The sequence below is a fragment of the Strix aluco genome, chromosome 10 (genome assembly GCF_031877795.1).
Source record: "Strix aluco isolate bStrAlu1 chromosome 10, bStrAlu1.hap1, whole genome shotgun sequence".
NCBI classification, from domain to species: domain Eukaryota; kingdom Metazoa; phylum Chordata; class Aves; order Strigiformes; family Strigidae; genus Strix; species Strix aluco.
Window position 1 is genome coordinate 15,323,682 of NC_133940.1, and position 18,486 is coordinate 15,342,167.

General features: G+C 40.9%; 1 protein-coding gene across 1 annotated transcript in view; it reads right to left on the reverse strand.

Annotated features, from left to right (window-relative positions):
• LOC141927937 (vascular endothelial growth factor receptor kdr-like) overlaps window positions 1-18,486 on the reverse strand; it is a 142,123-nt gene that overhangs the window by 62,557 nt on the left and 61,080 nt on the right. Inside the window, exons 5-9 of the mRNA XM_074835385.1 lie at window positions 17,278-17,437; window positions 15,688-15,824; window positions 14,009-14,168; window positions 13,291-13,408; window positions 11,290-11,465 (exon numbers count right to left, since the gene is read on the reverse strand). Coding sequence (XP_074691486.1) covers window positions 11,290-11,465; window positions 13,291-13,408; window positions 14,009-14,168; window positions 15,688-15,824; window positions 17,278-17,437 — 751 coding nt within the window. The remainder of the gene's footprint in view (window positions 1-11,289; window positions 11,466-13,290; window positions 13,409-14,008; window positions 14,169-15,687; window positions 15,825-17,277; window positions 17,438-18,486) is intronic.

The following is an 18,486-nucleotide window of genomic DNA, read 5'->3' on the forward strand; positions in this document are numbered from 1 at the left end:
TACCACATTCATCCTAATTGCTTTCAAATGTTGTTGTGGACCTGCTATACTTCTGGGAACTTTATGCCATGAAACATCTATTGGTTAGGGACTGCAGGATCAGGCTGTTAGTCTATGTACTATGGGCAAAATAGCATTAGGCTTCTGATGTCACCTCCCGAGAGGAACCTTATCAAACAGCTGCTGCTCCGCAATGTTGTTACCATTGTGCAGGTTCTCCCCAGGGTTTTTGAAAAAAAAAAAGTCTTTTTGATCTGAAAACTTTGCTTTCCGTTTCTGTTTATGTGTAATGTGCACTGGATGAAGGAGCGAAGAAAGCAAGGAAGAAGTGGTAAGGAGAAAACACTTGTAGAGTAATGCCAAGAAATTCTCACCAACAGCAAAACCATTAAAAATGTCACTGCATTATTCACATCTGGTGGGGTTGCAAGATCACACCCTTGGACTGGAAATCTCTCAAGAACAAACTTTTGTGTGACACTTTCAGGGCTGCTTGTTGCCAGCAGGAAAGAAATGCTTTGTCCCATCTACTTCCAGCTCCCACGGGAACATGCGAAAATGAGAAATAATGCTAAAAAATCCCCAAAGTGAACTGAACTTTTCCTAACCTCAGAGAGGGTGGGTTTGAGTTTGGGGTGAAAGCAGAGTCTCTTCCCTTATGCAGACAGCTCTGCCCATCCCTAGCCATATCTCTTTGTCTGCTTCTCATAACAGGAAATCAAACAGATTTATTGGTCGGGGTCCCTCTGTGGAACACCTCTGTGCAGCCAAGTGTGGCTGCTTTACACTGAGAGCTTTTGACAAGTTGGGAAGTTAATGTAGATTAGATTTCTATTTTTCAGGTTAACTTATTTTTTCTGCTGTCAAGGGGGCCCCAGATATGTAAATATGAGCTACTGCCCACCTCATCAATCTTGAGCCCTTTCCCTCTTTTTTTCCCTTCCAGCCCTCTACTTGTATGAGAGGACTGACCAGGCTGATCCCGTGTCTTGGTGGGATCCTCACTTTCCATTTTTCATGGATGCCAGGTCAGACTCTGAAAGGTCTTCTGACCTCATCATTGCCTGAAAATACATCAGCATTTCCTTCTCCACCACATGAAAGGAGTATTGACTGTAGTTGGTTCAGCCATATCCTGACTCCCATGCTATGTAAAAAATTAGCTGCTTTAAAGAACCCTCATTAGGTCCTGATTAACACTTGAAAAAGCCAAATGACAGCTTTTGCTCTTGTGTTCCCTTTTGCTTTTTTGATCCCATTTGCTTGAGTGTTGTTTTCCCATCTGCCTACAGATTAAGTTCTATCAGGCTCAAATAATCCACTCCTTGCTCCTTTGTCCCTTCAGAGAGGGACAGGGATTGTATTTTTGTGGAGGAGAGGATGAAGAAGGGAGCAGATGGGAGAGTACTTCAGACTGTGGTTAGGGTCTCTCAAACTCACATCCTCATCTGTAACATGGACACAGGGTTTCCTGCACCACATCACTCTGGGTTATGCAACGTATCACTGATCAAGTGCTTTGAGATTTGTGAGCAATTCACAGGAGAAATTATTGGGACTTGTGTTGAATTTCCTTGTAACTGGCATCTCATTTCCCATCAGTAAACTATTTCTGATTATAAAAATAATTTTGTAAAACTCCCTGGAGAGAGAAGCACATTTTTCATTATCTTGGACATTTTTCTTTTCAGTCTCAGATCCTGTGTTCAGCATGTCTGGACTGACCTCAAAAGCATGATTTTCACTTGAAGAAAGAGACTCTAAGTTCATTGTGAAAGGTTACTCAAGTGTTGTGTGAAAAGTTACTCAAGTGTTATGTGAAAGGTTACTCAAGTGCTATGTTTTCTGGGATGTAAGAACAAAGCTTTACACACTTGGGGAGGGAGACAGTATGTTTGTGTGGTTTTGTGTGTGTGAAAGAGAATGGGGGGACAAGGTTTGATTAGTGTCTTTTAATAGTAAATTTTTCTATACTCTTGGTGAAATGATGAACATGTTGACTGTCATTTAAATTATCCTTCTAAAAAGAAATAATAATTTTAACTTGATCTAATTCAAATAAGAACATACATGAGTGACGAATGATTTCTTAATTCCACAATTACTTTACTGCATGGCACTATTAAATATTACTTGAAACCTAAAATGAGTCAAAATGATTCATCAATTGAAATAATTATTATTTATGAGTCTTAAGCAATTATTTTCTTAAAACTTGAGGGGCTGGCTAAAAATGCCTCCCCATCATTTCTTTCACAGTGCCTTATAACACAGTTAGTGCGGAGTCGTAGGAAATTATGGGCATGACACTCAGAAATTGAAGCAATTTTATTAAGTTTCTCTCTCTTTTTCCCTGCAAAGGTTGTAATGGTGGTAGGTGTCATTCTGCAAATGACTCTTAACTGCGTTGCTACCACAGCGGGGGCGAGGCCTTTCCACAATTTTGAATGCACCACCTTTGTGCTAGCAAGGGTGTTGGCATTGGCCCCAGTGCACTGCAGGTTTGTAATGTGGAGTGTGGAGTACTCATACAGGGAATATTTCTTGGGCTGAAAACTTTCCAAACCTCTGTATGCTGTCATGGCCATTTTACCTCTTATTGTGCCCCCTGAAGGCAACCGAAGCTTTTCCATTCACTTTGCTGGCTGCTGGGCCAAATCCTATTTACAGAAGTTGCATCTATCAGTGATGGAAACAAGTTATCTGGCTTCTGTGGTGGGAACTGGCCTTTCAGATTTGCTCAGATTATAACTAGATAGTTGGCTCAGTGGGTTGGCATCTGCAGCAGTCTCACCTGCAAAAAAGCTCTCCATATTGGTGTGGTGAGGAGTTTTTAGCCTGAAGCCAGTGATTATCTAAGGTAGACCTAGTAGCATATTTCTCAGATAACTCCCTCTTCCAAACAATGCTTTGCTTTCTCTTTCATGTTTGCTTACTAAGCAGCATGGTGGATTATACACAAACTTATTTACCTTTGCTCATGTTTAGGTGTGAGGTAAGGCTTAGAGTACAAATCCATTTGTAAGCACTGCCAAAATCCAAGAATATTTCTGGTTGCACCTTAAATTATGCATCTAAAGTGTGGATTTCATCAACGCACATACATTTGCATGTGTATTGCTGGTTTTTAAGCATGCAAAAAAACCCCGAACTGTTGGGAATGGAGAGCTTTAGCAGGCATTGGAGTAATGGCAGTACAAAAGTTGAGTAAACAAGCAAGCTGCCTCTGCACAGACCCTGCAGTACACCTTGCCTTCTCCAGCAAGTGCAGTGCAGAGTCCTCCTTCCTCCTTGAAGCTCTTGTGTGGAGAACCTGACCTAGAGCACCCTCTGCTAACCTTGGGCTCACTGAACACCCTCCTGCAGAGCCTTGTCCCCAGCCTGCAGTCCTGCCAGCTACAGTAGTGCTGAACTGCAAGAGATGATCTTTAAATACACTTAATTCCTGACCTGAAGTATCCCTCACTATCCCACTTCTTGCTTCCCACTCCCTCCCACACCAAGATCTGCCTGCTAACTTTCAGCCTCCACCTCCCATTCTTTGGCCATTGCCCTCCCCAGGCTGAGTTTTCTCAAGCAGAAGCCAAACAAACCTTAAAAGCTTTCTCATCTCTGGCTGTGTTTGGAACACGCAATGTTCAGATGGCTTTAAATGTGTCGAAATAAATGGGTTTTCGTCTTCTCTGGCTTAAAGTGTGATTGTATCCCCAACTCGCTTTGCAGAGGTGCAATTGCTGGTGTGAGAGCTGACCTGAATAACTAAAGACTTGGCTGCTGCTGCACTGTGAAATGCAATCAAAAAGCAGTTCTGCTTACTGTAAATTCCAAATTGATCAGAATTATGTAAATCTCACCTTACTTTCTACTGTTGTCCTTAGTCTGTGGCATTAGGAGCAAATAATATGTACAAGAATTAGGACATTAACCCTCTGGCATTACCCTTTCTGCAAGACTCTTCCATCTCTAAATTCATTGCAGATGTTATTATGGGGTTGTACACTTGTCACCCAAAGGAGCATCCAAATATAGAGGACAACACATAGAAAGTTTCCCTGCCTTTTTAAAGAAACTTTACTTTCAGTGACCTCTGACTGAACTGCTGTTTATGTACCTTCCCCACTCCCATTTAAACTGGGTTTCAAAAAATCTTTTCACATTAAGAACATCATCAAACATAGAGTGGTCCAGTGAAGCATTTAGTCTCAACCTTATGTGCTTTGCTGGACATGGGGCTTCATTAAAAATATTGATAGAGTGGCAACTTGTTTTCTATTTATCCTTTCTGTTTCCCAAAAGCAACAATAATTTGCACTTTAGAGTCTTTCATCTGATGTTTGTACAGTACTTAATGGAAATATAAGCTCTGCAAGTTGAGTTAGGTGAATATTCTGTAAAGTATATAGGAAACGCAGTAATGCAAGTTTGCAGTGGTCAAACAGTATGGGAAAAAGAGGATGAAATTTCCCCCAAAGTAAAAACATTTTGTCTGTGTTCGGCTTACAAGTGATCTCTGTGGTTTGGTTGTTCGTTTTTAGGTTTTGTTTGTTTGTTTGTTTTTTTCCTTTTTGTTGAAAGGAAAGAAAGAAAAAATGAGTTAAATGACCTGAAAACAAAACTTTTGTTTCAAGCTGAACAGAACATTGTTTGACCCCAGCTGATTTTGTCTTGTTGGGTTTCTTTGTTTCATTCTGTTTGCTTTTTTGTTTTATTTTGCGCAGCACTACACACAAGGCTGCAGTGAAATGGGTGCATGGCGTTGTCCCCACAGTACTTCTGAGGAAGCAGATGCCAAGACGAAATGAGTGGCCAAAATCTCTCCATGAGTCAATACCATGGCCAGGAATAGAATTAGGGTCACCAATTATAAGTTGCCTGCCTAATCTCTAGCACGCACACCCTGCTGCTCCATTGTAACCTGCTGTTGTGGGCTGGGAATGCCAGCAGGGTGGAAGCAAATGGAAGAGAAACCATGCAGTTGGATACTGTATGAACAGATATTAAGAAAAATGACAGGGCACTTGACCTACCCTACAGGGAATTTTGTTGTTAAATTGGCAGTGCAGCTGGTTTTGTTTTTTCCGACCTTGTACTGTCACTTTTGGATGTATCTATCTTCTCCTTGTAGGAAGAAAGCTGTCTTTTCCAGCCCTGTACCACCTTTCCCAGATCTGTCATTCAACCCCAATGCAGCCAAGCTTTTGGGTAAAAAAAGGGTTTTCTCTTGTCTTTCTCTCTCCATCTTATCTTTTGTGGCTAAACAGAGTTCAAAAGCAAATGAGTAATGATGAGCTTAATTTTTAGCAGAGCAGGCAGTTTTCCAGGGTTTTTGTCTCTGCCCCCTTTGCCTGCTTTTCAAAAGAGACAAACAGTTAATATACCTGCAGGCTTGGCTGAAAGACAGCATGGGAACCACATGCTGCCACTTTCCAACTTCCCCCCACCACTTTGGTTTTTAAGGTCTGTCAGAGAGAGATTGCTGCTGCAAAGACGTGAGTTGAATGCTTCAGATTTTTCTGGCAAACTCCAGCGGGCCCCCACCTTCCTCTTCCTAAAATTGCTTTGGCTACTTCCTACAAAATGAAAATAGCTCATCTGATTTTTTCATTAGGGGCTCTCCTGGGAGCACATAGAGGCTGAGTGGAGACTGGACTGCGGAGCTGCAAGTGAGCAGGGTTTGCATGATGTCAGTGAGAGAATTCTTCATAATTTGCCAATAATTAGTATGCCGGAAAGACCCATTGCAGTCTGTTTGTGTTGCTACATTTTTTCTTTTCTTTCAAATATCTTCCAGAAAAAGTCCGTTGTTTCTCTCTCGCCTGTGTCTGATAAATAAGACTTGAAAGATAGACTGGAGCCCTGTATCTCTTTGCCCTTGCTCTTCTCAGATGAGCATCCCACCCACCCAAAGCATTGGCCACAGCCATTGCTGCTATACCCCAGATAGCAAAGCAATGGGCTTGGGGAGGAACATACTGGATGAGCTGTTGGATGGAGACAGACTGTTTTATTTCGGGGTTTCTAGTTTGCTCGGCTGGCCCAGGAGGTGGAAAATTAGATTTTCTATTTTGAGTTTTCCTGAATGGGTCATCCTTCAAGGAGCTACACAGGAGATGGATATGATACACAAAGGAAAACCAGTCCTGGCAGGATACTGAAGCATGCAGGCAAGGTGAAGGTAGATCAATTTACATAGCCCCACTTCTCATATCTGGCTCAGTCCTTTAGCCTAAACATCAGTTGGGTTGCACTAATAGTCCAAATAAATTAATGTTTCTCACAGTGCAACAGTGTCCAGCTTAGAGATTTCAGTGGCCCTTCCATGCACAACAGACTGTGGGAGTCTCCTCTCTGTCTTCAACTGGCTTTAATTGAGATCCATCACTCTAAGGGCTCTTTTTCTCTGAACTGGCACAGCCCAAATATATCAGCCTCATCCTGAAGGCTCATTTCCCTCTTCAGACTCTTTCTGGGTCTGGTTAAGGTGATGGGGTATTGTTCACATGATCACCACATATTTATTAACTTTTATGGAGATCACTGGGGCCTCCTTCAATGTCAACTCATCCCTTGCAAGCCAAAGTAGGTCAGGCACAGAACTCCCTTTGACTTTGATTTTAAACCAAATATGAAGAGCTGGCCTGACTACAGAGTAGGGCAACATATGCATCGTTAAGTGCTCTGGAGCTAATCCTCCCTAGTAACAAACAGAGGTATAGCCAGTCATCTTGCTGACATAACAAGGAGCACATAGCAATGCACATGTGAATTCTCCATGCACCCCCTTCATTCCAGTCCTTGCCCAGGAGAGAGGGAATTCATAGGGAGCCTGTGAATTACTACTGCTTATGGTAGAGGCTATTTCTAGCACTTAATCCTGCATTTCTAATAGATACAAAACAAGAGCTCGGGGGATCAAGGACTCTATGAGGGAATGTAATTTCAATTGACTAGAGTGGCTGGAACCCAAAGCAATATTTACTGGAAGAGTCTTGAGGGAGCACAGGAGAGAAACTTTGGGACAAATAAGAAAGGCAAAGTGGTGAAGGAGATTATTCATCCCATTTTTGAAGTAATTTATGCTTCAATACAATCTTCACTCACAACGTGGTGGTCAGAGCACGCTGACTGCTCCATAAGGGCTCAGCAAGAACCCTGATACATGATTTGTACAAGGGTGAGAATGAAATGCAGCCTGCTTGCCCATAAATAGATTTGAGGGGTTTTATTTATGTTTTGTTCTGAAACTGCTTTGTACTCCAGCCTGGAATAACTCTTTTCTCCCACATTTCTCCTTCTTGGCTGGCTCAGATGTGCAGCCACCAGCTGTTTGCTAGGATTGTTCCTTCTCCTTGCTCCCTCCCCTCCAAATTCTTCAGGACATTATTTTCTTGAAGCTTTTCTCAATAAGAATTTAATCAAACAAAACAAAAACACAGCAACCCGCCGCTTCTTGGACAGTGTTTGATGTGTAAATATGTAAAGAAGGAGTGTTTTGAAAATGCAATCAGCTACCTCCTGGGGACTTGAGCCCTACCATGAGCCAAGGTGACTCCACAAGGGAGATATGTGCTCCTGCAAGATTAAATTCCAGCTGCAGTGGGAGCACGGGTGACCAGAGGCACAGCTAAGCCACTTCTTAAAGAGATATTTTTTGAATAGCAGCATGATTCTCCTCCAGGCCAGGCAGCATGCTCCTTCCTGCATATTGTCAACCAGGTCCTTGCCTCAGGCCCACATTGCTATCAGTTTCCACCCTGCAGCTCTGGGAGCTATTTGCCCATTTTTCTCCTTCTTGCTTCTGTGGAGCTGAGACAACTGATACCTCTGCACTCTGCAGATACTCATCAGTTTTATGGCCATATCAAGCTTGGGGGGGAAATAGCTAATATTTGACTAACTACCATGGAGTGGAATACCTTGCCCATACAGTGTATATTTTATGTCAGAACTACTGTGATTGCTACCAATTAAGTATACGGGAGGTGACTCTAAGGAAAGCAAGCCTGCAGCAGTGCTGGTCTTCTGGCAGGTCAGGAGATATGCTGCATATAAGCTCCAGTCCTGCAGGGCTCAAGTACGTGAATTCTTATCTTGTTCTCATCCTGCTAAAAGGGTTTTCTTCTTCTGCCATTATTATTGAATAAAATACACTGCAAAAATTAATACAGTGTAATTTGATGAATGAGTCCTGCTGCTATTTATACTTCGTTTGTGAACAACAATTCACAACACTATTAACTTTAAACTTCCTCTACACCTAGTTCAAATTTGCAGTTGATGGGTTTGTCACAGCATGCTGACTGCTAGTTATACTATCTGTGATGCTCAGGAACATTAATGATGTAATATTTTGAAGAGACTCACAGGAGAGGGGGCTGTATGCTTACTTATAATTTTTCAATGCAGTGTCCCCTTGCAGCAAGAGTAAACATATTCAAATGACATTTATCTTCTCATTCAGAAGTCTATTTAAATAATTTTCCATCTTCTGTTTAATAGTGTAGATCAGAACTCACTCACTTTCACAGATGCAGCTCTGAAATTTAAAAGACTGGCCCTGGCTTTTGAGGAGCAATGCTGTTACTCAGAAAGAAATGTTACTGCTCGGTAATAGGGAGCTGGTACATGGTTACATACCCAGCATGAGGCTTATCGGGTACTGAATTGCTGCAGGCTCCACATTTTAGACATGATGCAAAACTGATGCTCCTACCACTGTGTTCACTTGCAAGCCCAAGAGGATTTTTCCATCAAGTCTGCTAATCCCTGTGTTCAAATTCCAGCTTCAGTAATTGCAGACTGCCTATGGTTCTAAGCAAAGACATTAATCACCCCTCCCAGCTCAGAGGTGGTTGTGTTTCAGTGGTGGGCAAGGTAATCCCTGCATAAAATGGCTAGAAAGTGTGTTTTGGTTTCCTTCTCCATGTCTAAGTGTCTGCTGAAACTCCAAGCAATTTAATCTATTCAGGTGCGATACCAGGGTATCAGTCACGATGACTGGAGATAAGGTGTCAGGTTATTTGTTGGGGAGTTAAGGGAAAAATTCACATCTGCATTCAGTTTGGAGCTTCAGAATTTCTTCTGAAAGTAAAGAAAATGATGCCCAGATCTTTAAAAGCAGTCCCTTTACTATAACTAAAAGCACAAGCAAAAAAGGCAGTTTGCTGCTGTTGGATAAGCTTCAAGAGCAAAATTTGCCTTTTTTGGTGTATACCCACATGCATCTCAGCAAAATGACCCTCTCATAGGGCTGAGTGCTTCACTTACAGTATGTCAGGTTAGTCCTGTAGAGAAGAGCCTGGCAAAGGCAAGAGAGATTTCCTAGGTGTTTTGTGTTAGTCCTGTTTACAGTCAAGGCAAACATCCTCATTGTTTGCAGCCTTTAGCTAAAAAACAATGGCAGTCTTTGGCAGATATTTTCTTTTGCTTGCTCTCATTTCTGGGGTGACTTTCTTTTATCAGAAAAGAAACACTTTGCTGTTCATTTTTCCTGTGCTTCACCATGCAACACCTTCTCCAGTCAGTAACATTCCTACAGCTGCTGGACTTTGCAGACTCCTGAGAAATGGTGGTTTTGCAATTAAATAATTATTTCTGATTGAAGTCTTTGTTGGGCTGATCTCTCAGAAAAGCTAACAGTGAGCACCATGCTAGGCATGCACTGTGTGTGAGAGACAGAATACCACATACTTGTATATACAATAAAGATGAAAGGCTTGTACTGTAGTTAAGAGCATGGGATGGTTTAATCCTGAAATAGCATCTTGCTGATACAAACAAGGTCTGTTTGTTTTTTATATGCCTATTTGGGGAATGGCTGCTTTTCAAGTAAACATTCTCTTTTGCATGCGAACACCAATATTTACCTTGACAAGATAGTTTATTATCATTCTTAATTTTCTCTTCCTTTGAATGTTTCTGTTCTTTTAACAAGAGGGCACAGCCATTGTATGGATAAACAATCTCAAGTGAACAAATTACCACAGCTTAACACATTTCTCCTCATCAGCTGAGCTGCAATACCTGACCATAAGCATGTTTTTATCTCTCTCTACTCCTAAATCACACATTAGTTTATGTAATGTTTAAGGTGGTTTAAGCTACCATACCTTATTTAGCCTTTTTAAAAGGCCATATGTGCCTAAGTGACAAGTTGTCCATTTGTTAGGCATTATTCCTTTCTGAAAGGTGAAAGGTGACATGAGAAAAACACAAGTGCTGGATGTTACATGGTGCAACAGTACATAAGTATACAAAACAGGACAACTGAGAATTTTTTTAGGTGTAAAGAGGATAAGGGGAAAAAAATTCACCACAGAAAAGAAAGCAAACCTATTTTAATAATTTTATCTATCTCACTGCCTGAGTGAACCTTGGGAAATACAAAGGGAAGCAGAACTAACTTTTGCTGAACTCCTACTTGGCATCATGATTCAATCTCTGTTGCCAAATTCAATGGATTAAAAGAGGCAATGGATGTGCAAAGAGACAATGTGGCTCTGTCTTCCATTATCCCAGCAAGGGAGATTAATAAATGCGATTCCAATACCTATTTTCCCTCTATATCAAGTGAACCTGCTTCAGTGCACACCACCATTTACTTCCTTTTTCTCCAGATTCCCCTGAAGATGAACCTGTCTCTCAAGTGCTCCCAGCAGATAAATGAGAATACATAAAATACAGACTGATAAAGTACTTTTTAGCAGGATGATGGAGAGACATAAAAGGCAGGGTAGCTTATCTAGTTCCTTCCATCAGCCCTACTGGGACTTTTCCTGTCCCAACAGATGTTCTCCAGTGCTTTGCCCAAGCTAGTTTTTAATCTCAAGGGATAAAACTTCCATCGCTTCTCTTGGGAAACTGTGCCCCTAGCTCTAAGACCTCACTACTAGATACGCTCCCAAACTGCTATTAAAATTTAAGTCCTGTTAAGTTTGTTCACTTTCAAGCCATTTCTGCTTCCCTCTGCGGAGACACTGTCCCGACACAAAGGTGCTGCAGGCTATTTCTGAGGCACAACGTCTCATTGGAAAGTGACTTTAGATGACCTAGTTTCAGACTAACTACTCATACCATCTCTTCATTCTGTTGCTTTGATTTAACATGTGGTGAAATGAGGTGGACCTTCAGTGGTTCCTAAGTAAGGTGGTAGTCTATGTGGAGTGCTGTATCAGCTCTTATCAGCTAAACATGGGGAGATGTCACCCATTCCTGCTGACTAGTAAAGTAGGATCACACAGAGAATGAGAAAGAACCCAGTAGAAGTCATTATAAACATCAAGTCCTTACCTCTCACTACCAGCTGCATGGTGAGGTTCTTATACAGGCCATGTATTTCATTGCTCAAGACGATGGTGTAGTTTCCAGCATGCTTTGGTCTCACATCTCTTATGCCCAGTCTGTACTTCATTGGATCTAGCTCATAGCAAGTGTGGTTATCCTTGATCAGTTTGCCATCTCTGTACCTGTTTTGAAAGTCCCATCAAGGCTCATCATGTGCATGCACGCATGTTAGTCCTCAGAAAACCTAACTGTTACGCAAATTAGGGTGGGTAAAGAGTCACCCTTTGGAAACAGCAAGGGAAACACATTCCTTTTATCCTTCCACACCAAAACTGAGTAGCATCTGCAGTGCTTGGGATGGCTTTATCCAACTAACAAGAAAAAGATATTATAATGGATCTGAATGAACAATGCCTCTCACATGCTCAACTCATGTATATCAGAAATGTACATCTAGATGCCCCCAAAATCATGCTGCATGTGCAATACTAAGTGCAGGAAATCATGGGTTAGCCAAAATGTGTATCAGTTTTAAATTAAGATATTAATTACACAGAATTGTCTTTCAATATGTATATATGACCCTTTACTGTTGCTGAAAAAGTTAAAGTCTGTGACCTGAAGAATTTACAGTCGATAGGAAGGTCAGTGAGGAATTCACAGTCTTGGATCTTCACTAGCTAAAGAGTAGGATTGCAGAGTCTGCATGAGCAGACTCCTCTTCACTGCTAATCTGATATGCAGATTTGGGTTATGATTATGAAATAGGCCAGACTTTGCCACACACAGAGCTTTAGGCTTGGTGGAAGGAGAAGCTGGGTCATGTGTCCTACTGCCTGAGAATGCTGGAAACCTCCTTTACAGTCGTTTAAACAACTGTACTGAGAGACCTCCAACATCAACAGCTGTAGCTTCGAACATGCAGGGAAGGCAGCTCTGGTGGTCCCAGGCAGCTACCAAGCAGCTCCACGCTGAGCCCCGAGAACAAAGCCTTGGCAGAGAAAAGGGGGACGGTCCCCACTTCAATTCACGAAAACATTTCCATCTCCTAAATAGCAGAAACAATTAAAAATACCTCCTGGTAGCACTGATTCCACCAATTTGACTGAATATTACAGAATTTCATGTTATTTCACTGCTAAAAAATGCAGCAAGCCCATTCCTGACCAATACCTTTTGCTGACTGCCAGGCCCCCCTGAGCGGCACTCAGCTGGCCAAGGAGAAGTGCACTGTGCAGGTGCTAATTCACTCAAGCCACCTCCTCTGCCAGGACAGGCAAACCAATGCCAGCTGTTGTACGGGATTTCATACAGTTAAAGATGTATAAGGTGTTGGATGGGGTTGTTAAAGATCCCCTGTAGAATGAAGCATAGAAAAAGTAGCAAGAGAGAGGACAAGAGATGAAAGGGTAAAGAGAGAAATGAACATCTCCAGGAGTTGCTGAATGTTGCCCCTCCTATTAAGCTGATCCATTACAGTTCTGGTGGAGCCTTTAGTTTGCTTGGGAGGATTCACTGCATTGTCTGCAAGGATCTGACATTGCTGGTGGTACAGAATTGGAGAAATTATTTAGAAGTTATGAAGAGAAACAATGTCTCATGTTGAGAATGTGTCCTGCAGCCTTCTATTATGCACTTCCTCTTTGCAGACTGACCACCACTAATGGTCATAAACTGGCAGCCCTTCCCCAATAGCTTTCTACTTGAATCTCCCAAACTGTTCTGTGTCCAGGGTAAGTGAACCCCCCATTTTTTCCTGTAGGGACCTTTTCTGCATGACTAGGAGAGAAAAACAGCATGGAAAAGAGGGATGTTTTGCCCAGCTTTATGGAGCATATGTCAGCAGAGAAAGGAGTCATATCTTCACTGAACTGTGACACCACAGCTATGTGCATTCCCAGATCTCATCTTCTATCTGTGTGGCAAGGAACAGTGAAAAACTATTCTAGGCAGGAGCCCAAAAGAAGGTCGCATATGCCTGATTTTGCTCAAGATGATGGTACTCACCAGGTGACATTTGGATGAGGAAAGGCGTCCACCTTTGCAGCTAGTTTCAGTGACTTGCGTCCTGATGTAACCTCGTAGTAAGGCCCTTTCTTATGTGAAACCTTAATGAAAGGTTTGTCTGGAAAGAGAAATGAACATGAAGACAAGTAATGGCAGATCTGCCACAGTACAGTGCTCACATCTTTGAACTGCGTTGTGTCTACCCTGTTTTTTTTGCAATACAGATCTGCAGAAGCTGCAGACAACCAAATGGAATGACAAGCTGTTACCATAGTTCCCCTGCAAAGCTCAGCCGCAGCCAGGAAGGTCTATCTCCAAATGAAGGACTTTATATTTAAAGCAGAGAATATGCATCTGCATTGCCCCTGGAGCAGTGTGTGAAAATGCCTGGGGTATCGTCCATGTGAATGCCAGCAGGCCAGACTTTCCACGGCATCAGCAACACTTGGCACCAGTATTTCAAAACAGTTCTGCTCCCAGTTAATCCATGTCCTCCAAAATGTCTCAGTCTGGAACTCTCTAAAGTTTCTTTGAAAACATAGTGCTGGGTGCTAACTCTCTCATAGCTGATCAGAGGTCATAGATGATCAATGGTAGTTTTAACTAGTTGGCATTCTTCCTAATGCCATCTGCATATCAACAGATTTAATAATGTGGCATTATCCTTTAGCTTAACAATCTTGTTTCTTGGGTATTCTGGTTTAGCTGCAGAACTTACCATACACTGTAACTGTGACATTGGCCTCCAGCCTTGTTACGTTGAGTGTTTTGCATACATACAGGCCTCCATCCTGCATGGTGACATTTTCAATTCTGAAGCTACTGCCAACTTTATACACCGTATCACTCTGGTCCATTGTTCTTTTAGGATAAGGGTGCTGAAAGTCAGAAAAAAAGGGGTCAAAAAGCAGCATAAACTGGATTATTTTGTTCATCCTTTCAAAGTCTGCCAGTAAACAAAAGCAGTGATTCATATCAAAATTATCATATTTTCCTGTCACTGAAATAAATAATATAAAAGACAAATCAGCAGGAAGAGCTCTTGTGTGAGGTTTCATTATCAAGTCTAATAAGAGAGAGACACAGAGTGGAACTGTGGCACTTCTCTACTGAAATCTGGGCAGCCAGGTAAATAAGGAGATGCATCACAGATCAGCCCTTCTCAGGGACAAAATCCCAGGGATCTCAGGGCAAAACTGCCATTGGCATCTGTAGGATCAGAGTTGTGCTTTGGTTTTTGGTTTGGGTTTTTGTTGTTGTTGTTGGTCACAGTCAGTATTTTTCTGTCTTAAAAAACTCCTACTTTCTAAAAGAAATGTATTATGAAAGAAATACAATATACTATGACAGCCAAGTGCCAATGCAAATTACTGAAGAATTTTAGAAAGCATTATCGCTTCTGATAGGATTTTCGATCCCAGAGATTTGGCCAAGAAATTTTACATTTATAATATTAGAAATCTAAGGAGGGTTCATAGAAAAACAAATATCTTCTGTCATATGGGATTCTAGAAACAAAATTCAGTAACACCATATTGCTTGCACTTCTATAAATTCTATGTTCTATTTTCTGTAGTTTCTTCACTAAAACAAAATTAGACATTCTTTCTTTAAGTAAACAAAATAAGTCAAAAATAATCAATTTTTAGGAATCACATTTTACACTTTTCCAAGAGGCTTAGATGCTTCTTTGAAATGTATATTTTGCTGAACTAAAAAGAAAAAAAAAAGCAATAATTTTAATTCCAAGCGTCAAACAGAACTGTGAGTAGTATCTCAGATAAATGAACTGATTTGGAAAGTACCCCTTCTTCCCTCTGTTTTTCCTTAGGAGAACTGAAAGGTTTTAGTACATCAAAGCAAATGCTCAGTCTCTTACATGTTTCTACTTCAAATTTGGCATTTTTATATTACATTCCACAGAAAGCTCAAGAACCTACACTCAGAATTTAAATTTCATTCTTTGGTGGGGATTTCAACAGATACAATTGGCTTTTGTTTCACTTTTTCCTACTTAACAAATGCCAAGCTGGATGAACAGATTGACAACTTGCAACCTTCATGGCTGCCTTTGAGACTTGCCACTGTGAGCTGGGATCAACAAACAGTCCAGAAGAAATGAGATGGCTATTCTTCCCAACAAGAAACATACACTCCTAACTTTTCTTGCAAACATAGATTTAGCCTGAGATTTCCAGTTTAATTTTCAGGTTCAGTATGGTCAGAGAAGTTTTAGATTCATCCAGACTAAAAATACAGTCAGTTGTAGGCTTACAAATGGTTGGCTATATTTCAGAATAAGTAGCAGCTAGGGTTTACTCAGCCCTGTGAACAGATCTTTCTTTTGGGTAGGAGGAGACTGCATGAAAGCAGAATACTGAATTTTCATCAACTCACTCTCCCATTAGGACATGTCCATATGAGCTCAATGCGCCCGTTGATGAAGGTTTCTGCTGTGCACTTCAAATTGAGAGTTTCTCCAACCAGCAGTTCTTTGGGAGTTGCTGACAGAGACAGGTTCTGTGCTCTGACCTCTGAAATGAAAAAAAGCAAAGGTATAACCACACAGCACTCTCTACATCAATGACATTTAACCACATCCCCATTGCCTCTCCAACATCTGCTCCTTTCACCCTTTCCAAAATAAACAGCTCACCTTCTTCTGTCATTTCTATGTAAATTGTTGGAAATGCCCACACAATGGAAACATTAGGTCAGTTGTATAAACGCCTGAACATCTGATCAAGCTAACTGATCACACGTGGACACAGTAATTTATTAATTGCTTTTCTTGCATTTGCCATGTTTGGCTCCAGCCCCCATTTCTCAACAACACAGCCATTCTCAGAAAAACTTTTCAAAAGTCACTTATCCTTCTGAGTGCCTCAACATTTGCATATCTGCAAGAGGATAATTTCTGTAAAATATGAAACATGTTTCTCCTGCCCTCTGACAACCAGCTACCTTTCCTTTCTGAATGGGATCCCCAAATATTGGTCTTATATATTTGTTGTTGCCCTAAATATATCAACTCTGAAATAAGACTGTATGATGTTTATGGTGTCCCATACCAAACACACATCTGACCACTGTACAGTAACACATTCTAGAGTAAGGTATTGCCTGTGTCCTTTTGGGTTAGAGAGGGATAACCTAATGGATTTTTTACCTTTGCATTCATGATTCTAGTAAAAAATAATTACACCAACAATGAAGAAAGAGAGGGAGAGAGAGAGAGAGATTTACAGGAGTTTTATTTGGCTGCCATACAAATTTACAATCCTGTTGTTTAAAGCTGAGTGCTAATTGTATAGAAGGATGCCATGATCTAATAGGAATGCAGTCACAATAAACTCTCCTCTGTCAAAAATATATAAATAAGGAAAGAAAGAACATACATTGAAAACAAAGGAAAAATAAATTCTAATTGGCTTCATATAAATCCCAGCACTCAAAAATTTAATATTTAGTTGCTTCAAATTCAGATTTTAATTCTGAGCTGAAGCTCAACTGTAAATACAAGGGAAAGGGTATAGTGAATCACCAGGAGAAACTGTATAAAAAAGCAAAGGTTTGAATTAGCAGTTTAATGAGCTTTGTATACCATGATCTTATGTGTTTAATGACCAGAAGCAAAAAGAAAGCTACAGTTTGGTTTATCCTAAACCAGCAGTTGTTTTAATGTAAATATAGCTCAATCTGAGCAAACAAAGCCTTGGGGGGGGTTTGAATAAAATACTCTTATTTTGTACCACCTCAACACTTGGTAATTTTTCAAAACCAGGAGTGGATCAAATCCAGGTTCTATTGAATAGGAAAAAAGGGGAAGAATGAGTTTGCTTTTAGCGTTCCAGCTTGGACTTGCTACAGATACATACCAATTAGATATATCAAATATAATTGAGGCTAACCAAGAAATAATACCCAAGGGCTGAGCTATGAAATAGAAACATTGTGGTCATTCCTTGGCACACAGCAGTCACTCACCCAATCTCTGTGTTAGGTAATAGGAGGTGAACACACTCCCATTGACATTTGCAGTGCATGTGACTACTCCAGAGTAAACAAAAGAATGAGAGGGGATGACAAATCCTCTTCTTGGGTCCCACACCATCCCCTTGTAGTTCACATCTACAGAATGAGGATACTGAAAGAGAACAGACAGATAGGAGGCTTGTGAGACATTCCCTTTCCCCTCAGACCATAGAGGCAACCAGCCAAGGCTGTTCTGCTTTAGAGGCAGGGTAGATATTTGACCTTTCAGAGTGGTTGGTGGTCTCATTCCACACATATCTTAAGCAGCATCAACATAAGCAAATAGAAGAGCCCTCCCTGAGGTATGACTGTCTTTGAAATTCAAAACTTGGACATCATAACTGGAGCTTTTGATTCAGTAGCCCCAGTCCTCTCAGACCTTAGGCAAGATACCATGCTACCCATTGTAGGTCCTATTTCCTCATCTCTTTACTGGAAATAATTATGCCTATCTTATATGAATTTTGTAGGGTAATCTTTTTGAAAGTGTTTAAGAACAAAATTTGCTTCTCCTAATGCTATGTGTAGCTACCACCTGTTTTCCTGAGATCTCACAGTACTTTAAAAATGTGTGAAGTTAGACCCCAAAAAATCAGAATTATTCATGTCAGTAACTCACCTGGTGGCGGTCATCTATAACCTATGGTCTATGGCTGGTCATCAGATTGTCTCTATATCACAGAAAGGGATGAGACACTTTCAAAGCAGCCTATTGATTTCCGCTAAGCACAGAGCAGCCTGGATGACTTAAGATAGTAAATCATAGCATGGCAGAAAAAAGGGGACTTGGTAACACAGACTTGTTTGTCCTAAATTCATAAACACTTGTAATGTTCTGAGATTCTTGAAAAAGCAGTATCTGTAAGTTCTGCTTATGAGGAAGAAGTGAGGATACAAAAGACGAATGTGGAAAATAATCTAGAGCAAAAATTCATTTAATAAGAATGAACCCTCAATATACCCTTGGACAGCACCAATGTCAAGCAGGTTAGCTTTTGGTGGTGGGAATAATTAGTTTATTATTATTATTATTATCACACAGGGAAATCCTCTATTTGCTAGAGACAATACAATTTACTTTCCAATCATTTTGAAAATCCTGGATTATAGTGTAGACAAGAAATACATGAAATTAAATGCAGACAAATAGCTCAGGAGTCT